The following is a 13058-nucleotide window of genomic DNA, read 5'->3' as shown; positions in this document are numbered from 1 at the left end:
ACAGTGTGTGTGTGTGTGTGTGTGTGTATGTGTGTGAGATCGTTCAATAGCGCCCCCTCTGGCCAACTGCAAGCCTGCTTGTTAGCTAAGCAGCCCTCTGCAGAGATTCTGTACTTCTGACGTGTGTTCAAGATGTCAGCATATTCAAACATTTTTCTGTTTGCCATGAACATTAGCTAACGTTAACAATTTGAAAAGGTAGTGCGTGGTGGACAAAAATGGCTGCTGAGGGGGAAAATACTGAGAAAACAATTGACAACCATTTGGAGGTTATAATACACTTTAATCAATGTAATAGTTGTTCTTACCTTTAAAAATAAATCAAAGGTAAGCAACAAATGAGCTAGTTGGCATTGTTAGATCCAAGTTGCATCCATTTGTATTAAAAAGGCATTGGTGGCAAACTAAATGGAATGTTAATTTAAAATCCTTCAACAGTAGCTGTTTGCTGCAAACGTAGGTGACCACAAACATAGTTCTTGAACATACGTCTGGTAATTGAAAGCAGTAAAGTTCTAGAACGCTGACTCGGAACTTTGAGAAACTTTTTTTTTTCCCAGAGAACCTACTCTTGAAATGGTTGGTGCAAATAATTTGCCGTGAATGTTCGCTGCTTCAGTGACGTGAATCTCCACTGAAGGTGCAGGAGAATGGGCATTAGGATCTGGCCTGGTTAGCAGTAGTGTAATGTAAGGATGGTGGGTAGGTTATTGTTATGCTCAGGCACATCTCCGGAAGACGGGGAGGGGTGTGTGTGGGTGTGTGGGGGTGTGGGTGTGTGTGTGAGAGTGTGAGTGATATTGCTATGCTAAGTCACGGCACAGAGTTGCTGATGTGAGAAGAAAATGTACCCAGTGAAGTCTGTTCCTTTCCGTCACCTCACACCCCATTAATGCACCCTCGTATGCGTGGTGATGAATCTGGCGCTCGTGTTTAGTGCCTGTTCTTCAGTCAGGACAAAGTTGCGCTGAAATCACAGCCAGAGGCTGAACCGAAGGCGGCCTGCAGAAGATCCGGGCGTTTCTGAGGCGTTCGGCCGTGGTCTGGCCCTGTAAAACACCTGTGGATTCCAGACGTGTTTATGGGCATGCAGCGGGGAAAAGGTCGTTCAGTTAAATGGCTGCCACTGTCCCTGCTGCTCCACACCCTGTTTGCCTTGTAAAAATATCTATTCCCTGCGCTCAAGAGTGTTTATTGTTGTGTTGTTTGCCAGTAACAATCGACAAGAGACGCAAATAAAAGTACACAACTGCACTGTCATTCAACTTGTTTGAAGTCCCAAAGTCACGGCATCAGGAGATAAATTAATGGATAACTTGGAGAGCTGTTTCGCTTGACTGCTCTCCTTTATTAATGAATTTGCTGTAAGGGAGAGCTCATTGCTTTTTGGGTTTTAATGAAGTTTGACATCAGCTGAAACTGAACATGAAACATAAACATGCATTTAAAGGCTGTGCAGTTTGGTATTGTCTCGATGACCTCTGCTAGTTTTGTCTTACTGAGAATATCACGTGATTGCTGCATTTTACAATGTGTTTACGATATGCGTTATGGAGAACATTAAGGATATCTTGATGCCAAATGATGATGTCAAATGAAATGGAAAAATAATCAAACCAACTTATTGACTAAGGTGTATTATGTTATCTGTGTGTAGTTGTGTGATCTGAGGTATATTGTGTTATCTGTATGTAGTTGTATGCGCTGAGGTGTATAGTGTTATCTGTGTGTAGTTGTGTAAAGTGAGGTGTGTAGTTTTATCTGTGTGTAGTTGTCTAAAGTGAGGTGTATTGTGTTATCTGTGTGTAGTTGTGTGAGCTGAGGTGTATTGTGTTATCGGTATATAGTTTGTTGGCAGGATTAAGTGTCATTGGTTGATCTGATGGACGCATTGATCCTCTGTTCGGAGGGCAGAGAGGTTGAACTCGGGGGGCTGATTTGATATATAAAAGAAAGGCTGTGGAGTGTGTGATTCGGCACGGGCTGCCTCATTTCTAAGAGTAATGAGTGTGAAATGAAAGCCTGGCTGCTTGATGAAGCCTGAGGGTGAGTGGCAGCATTTGCTGGACCTCATACTGCAGACGGCCGCCCCTCGGTCCCCCTGTGTGCCCCTCAGAGCCTGTGAGCTGCCAGTGTTTTATCTGTAATTAACCTCCCCTCTGTTCTACCACAGTCACACCAGCCACACCTCTCACCTCCATTTTCTATCTGCTGCAGAGACTGTTTGTTCTCCACAAATGAACACACACTCGAGCACAAACACTCGCACACACAAACACTCAAACAGGGTTTCTCGCACACAAACATGTGCAGACCTCACACATACACACACACACGCTCGCACACTCCTACAGGCTGTCTATCACACACATACACGTACACACTCACACAGTCTCACACACACACACACACACACACTCACACACACACACTCTCTCACAAACAAACGCACCCACACACATAGTTCTGCATTCATGTGCTCACACAGACGCACTCACACACACACACACACACACACACACTCTCCCTCTCAATCTCAATCTCACACTGCAGCACTGGAGAGAGTAACGGATAAGGGCAGAGTGTTTTTCTTGCACAGCTCTGTGGTTTTATTGGTGATGCTCTGTTCCTGTACCTGATGAGAGTAAACCACATGTGAGATAAACCACATCAGCACTCCCATTTCCTCTTAACTGTCTCAGCCAAACACAGTGCAACGAGTGAGTTTGATTTCCCTCGTGTTGCTGTCTCAGCCAATCACAGCGAGTCCTATTTCCCCCGCATAACTGTCCCAGCCAATCGCAGCGAGTCCCATTTCCCCCCATTACTGTCTCAGCCAATCACAGCGAGGCAGCTCTCTCTCCATGAGGCCCTCCTATCTTGCCCTCATTAGCATGTCTCTGGGCCTCTGCCACACACTCTTCTTATTTACTTGACTTGCCTACCACTGTGTCTTGCCTACCATTGTCAGAACAGCAGAATCCCTCCCCCTATTTCGATGCAGACTAAAAACACACCTTTTCAAACTGTACCTTAGTCCTACCTCCTGATTTCCCCCACCCCCTTTCCGATATCCCTATCCCTCTTGTCTAACCCAAAAAAAAAGAAAAAAAAAGTCTGTATATATATATATATTGCACTGATGATGACTGTATGTTTAGAACAGCACTTCATGTGTATTTTACTAGTTATGGATGTGATGCTTTAACTTGTGGAAGAACCTATGCACTTGTAAATCGCTTTGGATTAAAAGCGTCTGCCAAATGACTAAAATGTAAATGTAAATGTACTCCAGTGCATGTGTAGCATAAACACTGCTGAATAGCATTACTCATTACTCAGACTGGCCTGTGCACCCTGCTGTATGCAGCTCCAGTTCAGCTTCACTGCTCAGCCGAGGAAACCGCGGAATAATCTTTCAGCTTTCCCTCTGTTTCAACACGTTTATTTCTCCTCTAGAATAGAAATGCCTTGGCATAGGTGTTTCCTGCAGGGCAGTGTCTACTGTAAAAATACGGTTTTGACCGCAGGATTGTAAATGTCTGTTAAAAAATAAAGTTCCATTGATACAGCAGTGCTGTAGAAAAGAAAGGGCAGATGGGATGTCTGTTCTCCTCTCTCTCTTGCAGGATAAACTCGTGCCCCAACAACTGCTCAGGCCACGGGGCGTGTCGGGTGGGCAACGCCAGCTTTTCGGTGTTCTGCGAGTGCGAGGACGGCTGGAAGGGGGAGGCCTGTGACATCCCCTACTGCCTGTGGGATTGTGGGTACCCCGAGAGGGGCATCTGCAGACCCAACGGAACCAGGGGCTGCCTGTGCTATGGGGGCTGGCAAGGTGGGTACTCCAAAACACGCTCATGTGCAGCTGTAGCCCGGTTAGCTTGGTTCTCTATTGAAGCACAAGAAGTGTGGTGAAGCCAAGGCAGCTGCAGGTTACCGTGAAAATCTCTGATGGTGTGACCCTCAAAATCTTTGCCCTTGGCTAATGACAATTTCGCCTTTAGCCGACTCGGACTCAAGCAAATCCCTAATTTGATACATTCTAAAAACCCCCCCCCCCCAGGTCTGGAGCTCATTTAGTCTACTGCAGCTTCAATAAATCTAGAGCTAATCTACTGTACTGCAACTTCTATAACTCTAGAGCTTATTGACTCTACTGCAACCTCTGTAAATCTAGAGCTAATCTATTTTACTGCAAATTCTATAAATCAAGAGCGAATATACTGTACTGCTATTTCTATAAATCTAGAGCTAATCTACTGCAGTTTCTATAACTAGAGGTAATCTATTTTACTGCAACCTATATAAATCTAGAGCTGATACACTCTACTGCAACTTCTATCACTCTAGAGCTAATCTACTGCAGCTTCTATAAATCTAGAGCTAAGAAACTACAGTAACTTCTATAACTTCTATAAATCCGCTTCACTAACCTCTATAGTTCAGGCTACAAATTGGTCTATTGCAGTAATTCCCCAGCAGCAAGTATGTCTTATTATCAAAGCTTTCTCCTCTGCAAAGTTATATAGAGAAATACTGATCATTTTAATATGGATTGACTTATTCTGGAAGATTCTTTAATGAGTAATGAGTGATAATAGTAGTCGGAGAAGTGATTGTATCAGTGCTTGTGATGTTTATTCATTAGTTGGACCACAAAGTCAGATATAGCAAACAGGCTAGGTAGTTGATTATAATGGTTCAGTGCAGTTCAGGATATTGTGATATTTTTGAAGGCAGAGTGAGCTCTCCGGCTCTGTCACAGACACAATGCGTCACTTATTAAGCCCAGTAATTAATGCGGCTAAACACGGTCGGAGTGTTTCACAGCCGCCCCTGGCTCCAGTTCTTCAAAGCTGGCTTTGACCACTATCCCCCTCCCCTCCTCCCCCCAAATCGATTTTCCTGCGGAAAGATTTTGGATTGAAGTGCTGAAGTCCGTATCCCTGTGAGGGATACACACCGCGCCATTTCCCCTCCTGAATGCTTATCTGTGCGTAGCTGGTGGGATCGAGAGGTGCTTCTTAATGTGCTGCCCTCGGCCTTGCCTTTCTCTCCTGATAAGTAAAAAAAAAAAAAAAAAGAAAGAAAGTTGAATATTTGTCTTCATTAAAATTGTTTTTTTTCGGTGGAGATGTGACTGAGGGGATATGTGCGAACACGTCTGTTTCCGGAAGCTTTACTTTTCTCTCTGCCTGAGGCTCTTTCCTTCCCTCAGTGAAGCCTGGAAGGCAGTGGCTTTTAGAACTAGTCAACTAATAGAGGGGTATTCCACGATTGGGGTGCCATTTGTGTCCCACTGATATTAACTGTACAAACTTGCATGTAAAGCAAAGGAAAAAGACTTTCTATGCTTAAGTAAAGTGTCCTCTCCAACAGAGATGGGGACTTGAGTCAATGACTCGGACTCGAGTCGCACATAGACGGACTCCAGACTGGACTCGGACTCATCAATAAGGACTTGTGAACAATAAGAGTCGTGAAAATGACAAATAATGTCACAGCCAATTATTATTTTTCAATTATGTATGTGAATTATATTCATTAGTTAAACCACACCTAATGTTGTTTTACGCGACACACCGTGTGCCTTTTAGTTGCAACCATTGTAACACCCTACACTGTATTTCTTGCAGCATAGCTTGCTAAGATTGCAGTTTCCCATGTTGAAACTCCCTTTGAGTTTAAATAATTCAGGTTCATTGAGCCAAACAAAATGATTGCAACTAGCAAAATGTGCAGAATTTAAATAAAAGATACGGGAGCAACCACGTCAAATTTCAACAAGCATTTGAAAACTTAAACTGGAGCTGATCCCACCGCTGTTCACTGTTGCATTCACTTGACTAACTTGACTAAACTGTTGTGTTGGCTAAATTACACATTTCAGACTCAGTATAATGTTTGTGTCACTGTTTAATCAGCATAACAGAAGTGCATATTTTCTTATTTTGTTGACTGCCAAGTTGTAGCAATGTTGGCTTGCATTTCAAATGGTTAATCTTGAAAAGCTATACAAGAAGAGAACCTTGAGCGTAAGGTACATTAAAACAAACGTCTTCAGATTGGCTTGAAAAGGCCCATATATTTTCATTGTCAACTTAGTTCACACAAGCAGCTGCGTTTTCAGTAAAACGGCCATGTAATGGAATTTTGATCTGGAGCCTGATCAAGGGTTGCACTATTTTAAAAACCTTTCAGTATAGTCTTTAAGATCGATATGCAAGCAGGACAGTGAATTATTTTTAATGTCTTGTTAGGTGATGTTATGTACTAGTTGCGTGGACATTGCTTGGTATAGCACAGGTTTTTTAATGTACTTTTTTGCTAACTGTAACCTGGCCATTCTATTCATGAGACTTGCCAATTTTGGTTTAGCCAGTCCAAAGCACATTGTTCCAAAAGGCTTTTCAATGTTTTCTTTTGCATACTGCAGACTCTCAATTTTGAGCTCGTTCTTTCTGGCAGCTCTGCCACGTAGGTCTGTGTTGTTTAAAGTATGTTGTGTTGTCCTGTGAACAGCTAGACTTGTGCCAGCTATTCCTTTTTGCAGCTCTTTTGCAGTGATGTGTGGGTTCTTCTGAGCATTTCTCACCAGGTCTTTGGCCATTTTATCTGTAATCTTTCTTGGTCTTCCCGACCTTGCCTTGACCTCAACTGTTCCATTTATCTTCCATTGTCTAATAATGTTTCTGACAGTGGAAATGGGTAGTTTGAAACATTGCGAGAGTTTTTGTAACCTCCTTCTTGGTGGAAATGAATCATCTTCTTTCTGAAATCATTGGACAACTGTTTAGTGGAACCCATGGTTGTTAACACCAGACAGAACAGCCACTGCAGTTGGATAGAAGTTTAGAAGGCATGGAGTTACTTCAGAATAAACAGTTCAGCTCTGGAATTATACTCACCTGACTCATTGAAGCCCTAACAAGTAAATCACCTGGGTCTGGGCCTTGGTAATCATCTTTTCAAAAAGTAACAAGGAATAATCCACAGGCCCTTTTTCTTTTTTGAAAATAAATATGATCTTGCTTTAAAATGTGCGGAAATGTCTCAGGTTTGCTTTCGGTCACATACAGGTCCATCGTAACATACATTTAACCAGTATTTCCCAAATTTTTGCACCCTACTATTGTTTTGAGCCCCTATTAAAACCCTACTAATTTTTTTCACCTTTCTCAATTTTCTCAACCAAAGCCAAAAAACCCTTGGGCGTGGGACAGAAAGGGCTAAAGCTAAAAGTCTGCACTTCATAGCCATGGTTTTATTTAGTTTCAAATTCAATCTGCTGGCATACACTGCACTGTTGCTACAGACATATTTGATAAAAAATATATAAAAGTAAAACTGCCTTGCGAAGATGTTTTGAACACATAATCTGTGGTTAGCTGAGCTGAACCCGCGGGCGGACCTGCTGTTTGCAGGCTTGGAGCAGCGGCTGCCTTCCAGGCCTCTGTTGGGAAGCGATGCGTCTCAGGCTGGGAAGTTGCGTGGACACGTACATATCAAAGCGCTCTCTCTCCCCTGCCTGAGGCTACTTGAGCTGAAGCGTGAGCAGGCAGATTAACGCCTCTTTTTCCGCCGTCGTTTTCCCCGACAGGCGATTTGGTATTCACCCCAGCCCGGCTGTAAATACCCCTGCTTAATGATCCTCGCACGCTCTTACCAGCAGGAGTACACAAATTAAAGGGCCGGTTCGTGTTTCGCGAGATATCCGCGGCGCCGTAATTTTGTTTTATCGATGATCTGAGGGCGAACTAAATGTGGCCAGGGGCTTCTGATAATCATCTCGACCAATCTCCCTGTCGCCCCGAAATGATCTTCTGTCCCCGCGGGTTTTGCTGTTAACCCCCTCCACACCTCTGCTCTTAAAATGGTCTTTTGTGAATTTGATCTTTTTAAGGTTCGTTCCCCAATTGCATCACCCTGCTCCTCTACGACGGCTCATTATACTGTCCCTCATTTGAAATTCCTACTTTTCCGAGCTAGTTTTCTGTTTTACCTGTAACTGTTCAACCCAGCTGAGTTTCTGTCATACTTCACTACCTTTCTGTTTTATCCACCCTACCTTCTCACCGGGCTGCCGAGCGGAGGATGGGTTTTCTCTCAGCACTGTTTGAGGATTTTTCTCCCCATTGGGGAGTTTTTTTTTTTTTTTACTTCCTGTACTTGCTATTTTCCTTCCCTTTTCACCCTTCTGTTACTCTGTAAAGCATCTTTGTGACAGTCTGCAGAAAGAACTATACGAGAAAAATAATAATTGAATAGAATTGAAAACCAAATGCACCCTTTTGATTGAACAAAAACCTGACGAAGCCATATCTGCGTGTAGTATATTCTCCTCTGCATGTGGCTGTGTGTAGTATAATCTCCTCTGCGTGTAGTATATTCTCCTCTGCGTGTAGCTGCGTGTAGTATATTCTCCTCTGCGTGTAGCTGCGTGTAGTATATTCTCCTCTGCGTGTAGTATATTCTCCTCTGTCCTTCTCTCCGTGGCGCATGGTGAAGTACGCTGTTTGTGGAATGCATTTGAGCGAGCCGCGGTGTGTTTGTGCGGATTCGGCCGGGCGGCTTGTAAACACGGCGGGAGAGCCGAATGTGAAGGAGCGCTGCCCGCGGGCTCTGTCTGCGGAGATGAGAACACGCTCCCGCATCATCACACGGCCCGCCAAGCGTGAACGATGTACGCAGCAGAGGGTCCTCAATGCCCTGCGCTCAACACTCACTTTAAGAAATGGCTTAATGTGCACTAAAACTGTGGAACTCCATACCCGCTCATACAACTCCTCTACACTCTCAGGAAAAAGGCTTCTGTGGCTGGTCTCCGTAGAGGAACCATTTTCAGTTCTTCATGGAACCCTCTATCATAGGTGTGAAGTGTGAAAGCTCTCGGACAGAGAACCATTTTGCTTGTCATAATAACAATAGTAGTAGAAATAATAATAATAATACATTACATTTATTATGCACCTTTCATTTAAAATAAAATCTCAAGGCGCTAACATAATTGACTCTTGACTCTCCTGCTTGACAAAGAACCCTTGAACTAGATAGGGTTCTTCTATGGAATCTAAGGGCTCATTTCAGAATAATTTTCTCCTGAGAGTGCAGTATACCAGTCCATGGAACTATGCCAGTGTATAGAACCTTTGAGTGTGTAACTATTCCAGTGTTTAATCTGATTGGTGTGAATGGCAGTATATTATGGAGTTAGGGATTCAGGTTAAACATCTCTGGCTCCTAGTTTGTGAGAATACATAGCTGGTAGGGTACCATTCAGAACTAAGAATAGACTGTTCGGTAATGTGAGCATGCTTGAACTAGTATCCCTGAAAACTGTAAGCTATAATCACAATGTAAGAACAGCTCATAACTATGAGGTCACCATTACTTATGTGTGCATTTAGCCTGAGAGAATGCATTGAGTCCAGTCTAATTACACAGTGAGCTACTGACACTGAGTGAGAAGAGTCTGGCTATATTGTACTGACCAGTCTGTTTATAAGGTTTATAATTATGATAATGGTGTTACTGAGCAATATAAGGTTGATTATGATAATGGTGTTACTGAACAACGTAAGGTTTATAATTATGACAATGATGTTTACATTACATTGCAGTTATTTAGCTGAAACTTTTATCCAAAGCGACTTACAGTTGATTAAGGCTAAGCAGGAGACAACCCCCCCCCCCTCAAGCAATGTGCCGTTAAGGGCCTTGCTGAAGGGCCCAACAGCTACACAGATCTTATTGTGGCCACACTGGGGTTTGAACCACCAACCTTTCAGGTCCCAGTCAAGCACCTTAGCCACTAGGCTTCAGACTATAGCACTGTAGTCATGAGGCTACATGCTGTAGCACCTTAGCCACTAGGCCAGGGGTCGGCAACCCTGGTCCTGGAGAGCCGCAGGGTGTGCTGGCTTTTGTCGTTACTCAGCACTTAATTGATCGATTAAAGAAGTGGATTACACAGTTAACTCGCCTCACCTGGTTTTTTGTGTCTGAATCAGTTGCTTGGTATTAAGGCGAAAACAAAAACCAGCAAACCCTGCCAGGACCAGGGTTGCTGACCCCTGCACTAGGCTATAGCATATTAGCCACTAGGCTACAGCACCTTAGCCACTAGGCTATAGCATATTAGCCACTATGCTACAGCACATTAGCCACTAGGCTATAGCATATTAGCCACTAGGCTACAGCACATTAGCCACTATGCTACAGCACATTAGCCACTAGGCTATGGTGTAATGTTGATTATTGTGATACTGGTGTGACAGTGATATCACCTCCTGCTCCTCCCCCCAGGTCCCGATTGCTCCATACCCGTCCCGGCGAATCGTTCGTTCTGGACGCGAGAGGAGTACTCCGGGCGAGGCCTGCCTCGCGCTTCCCATAAGGCCGTGGTGGACCGCGAGGTCATGTGGGTCATCGGGGGGTACATGTTCAACTACTCCGACTACAACATGGTGCAAGCGTGAGTGTTTCACCCCCATGTCCCCTCTGCTAGACATTATATGGTGTCCGTTGTATTCAATTCGATAACACATTACAATAAGGCTACATTGATTGGCGTTAGCTAATGTAGTTGCTATTCGTGAATGAATGGTGTACGGATGCATTAACCCTTTCATTCCCAAGAGTGCGATATTGCACTCGAGCATTACCACTGTAAAATCCCCTCTCGATCTTTTCAACCAATGAAAATGACTGCTATACTTCAACTTCAAAGACAATTTTCTCAACCAAAGCCAAAACCCCTTTTGGGATTTGGGTGGAGCCACAAGAGTTAATTAAGTGAATTAATTGTTCATGTATTGTATATTGTTTTGTAACTACTAACTAATTTATTACAGCACTTGCTTTGTATATTTATGTATATTATGTATATTTATACATTAGCAAACCATGGGATAAACTTATAATTAGTTAACAATTCAACGGCTCATTATACTGGTATGAATATATGAATTGGCATTAACTCATGTTAGCATGAATGCATGATGTACAAATATGTCAACAAAGCTGTTCAGATGAACTTCTCATTAGTTAATTAACAATTACAGTAATGCCAATTCATGTAGCATTGTTGTAAAGTGTTACCCTCAAATGAAAAGTTTTTTTTGGCGGTCTGGGTGAAATGTTGTTGTGCATTACTGTAGTTTGGTCCGCATGTGATTAGTCGATGAATTCAGGGGTGATGTGTATGTCTCATCGTTCTGAGATAAAAGGACCTACTGCTTCAGAAAGGGCTTTCTCTTAGGGATTACAATAAAGGGCCTCAGTAAAAGGCTTATTTATAAGCCTGTTAGAACTCCTTTCCGCGGGAATACTGTGAGACACGTCTTTTAGTCCGTCTTTTAGCCCTCCTCTGTTCCTGTCACCAATGGCAAATGTGCCGTTAATTTAAAATTTTCAACTAATTAAAACAGATTTTTTAAATGTTGCGTCAGATGGTGTGATTAATGCCCCTCTAATAAACCTAGCGCTAGCATGTGGCCTCTGCCAACTGAAGATGAGCACAAAAAATTATGCAAAATTATGGTTCTTCAACCTTTTGAAACCACTGGGTTTTGACCACATGACTTGGAAAATGTTTTGCACCCTTTGTATAATGGAATCTTAATTATATTGCTGCTTCTAGTACTACTACTACTACTACTACTACTACTACTACTACTACTACTACTACTACTACTACTACTACTACTACTACTACTACTACTACTACTACTACTACTACTACTACTACTACTACTACTACTACTACTACTACTACTACTACAAGTACTAGTAATAGTGGATTACATATTATAATAGAATATTACCAGTGTGTAGCTGCTGCCTGGGTGACGTGATTGTAGAGCACACAGCAGCTGAGCTGGAGGGGGAGGGGAAATGGGGGGACGGGGGACGGTTTGAGGTTGCCAGGTGGGGAATTGGCGGGTCGCTCTTTGGGCGACCATTATGAAGGATGTCAGTGCTGGACTTCTCTCACTGTTCCTCATATCCCTCCCTCTGTCCTCACAGGTATAATGTGACCTCCCAGGAATGGCTGCCTCTCAACCGCTCTGTGAACTCCGTCACAGGCCGCTACGGCCACTCCCTGGCTCTGCACGAGGTACAGCGGGGAGGGGGGCGGGGAGGGGGGCGGGGGGGCGCTGTGTCATTTACGGCTCCGGCCGTGAGCTGAGATTTATTAGAGTTTGTGTGTATGTGCTGAGGGTGGCTAGACTGCGGGAGTGTCTGTGTGAGTGTGTGTACATGTGTGTGTGTACGTGTGTGTGAGTGTGTGTGTGTGTGTGTGTACGTGTGTGTGAGTGTGTGTGTGAGGTGTGTGTACATGTGTGTGAGTGTGTGTGTGAGGTGTGTGTACATGTGTGTGTGAGTGTGTGTACATGTGTGTGTGAGTGTCTGTACATGTGTGTGTGTACGTGTGTGTGAGTGTGTGTATAGGTGTGTGTGTGTGTGTGTACATGTGTGTGTGTACGTGTGTGTGAGTGTGTGTATAGGTGTGTGTGTGTGTGTGTGTGTACATGTGTGTGAGTGTGTGTGTGAGGTGTGTGTACATGTGTGTGTGAGTGTGTGTACATGTGTGTGTGAGTGTCTGTACATGTGTGTGTGAGTGTCTGTGTGAGTGTGTGTGTACATGTGTGTGAGTGTGTGTATAGGTGTGCGTGTCTTTTTGTGCGTTTCATCCCTCCCCACCCCCCAGTGTGTGCTCGCCTGTGTGAAATTGATACCCCCCTCCGCCCCACCCAAGCAATTTAGTGCCAATGTTTTATTTATCCTGGGTTCTGATTCGTTTCGCCCAGCGAGATGGATTTCTTTCATTACAAAAAAAAATACTGTCTATTTATTTCTTTCTTTCTTTATTTATTTATTCCTTAAATCCTCTCTGATTTAAGTCTTGGTCTTCATGGACGAGTGGAGGAAAAAGATGGGTTTTGAGAAAGGGACATGCAGGTGGTTCTTCAGCACAGAACTGTCCTCTGTGGGGGACGTGTGTGTTCGGTACGATTGGAACAGCAGGGGGCTTGTTTGCAGCTGCAAATTTCAGC

The 13058-nt window shown here is 43.7% G+C and overlaps 1 protein-coding gene across 2 annotated transcripts in view; it reads left to right on the top strand.

Annotated features, from left to right (window-relative positions):
- Positions 1–13058, top strand: part of atrn (attractin) — a 136209-nt gene that overhangs the window by 50905 nt on the left and 72246 nt on the right. For both annotated transcript variants that reach the window (XM_061246648.1, XM_061246649.1), the window contains exons 5-7: positions 3630–3835; positions 10306–10474; positions 12028–12118. In XM_061246648.1, coding sequence (XP_061102632.1) covers positions 3630–3835; positions 10306–10474; positions 12028–12118 — 466 coding nt within the window. The remainder of the gene's footprint in view (positions 1–3629; positions 3836–10305; positions 10475–12027; positions 12119–13058) is intronic.

The sequence above is a fragment of the Conger conger genome, chromosome 6, assembly GCF_963514075.1.
Source record: "Conger conger chromosome 6, fConCon1.1, whole genome shotgun sequence".
Lineage (NCBI taxonomy): Eukaryota > Metazoa > Chordata > Actinopteri > Anguilliformes > Congridae > Conger > Conger conger.
This window is presented reverse-complemented; position numbering and strand designations above follow the sequence as displayed.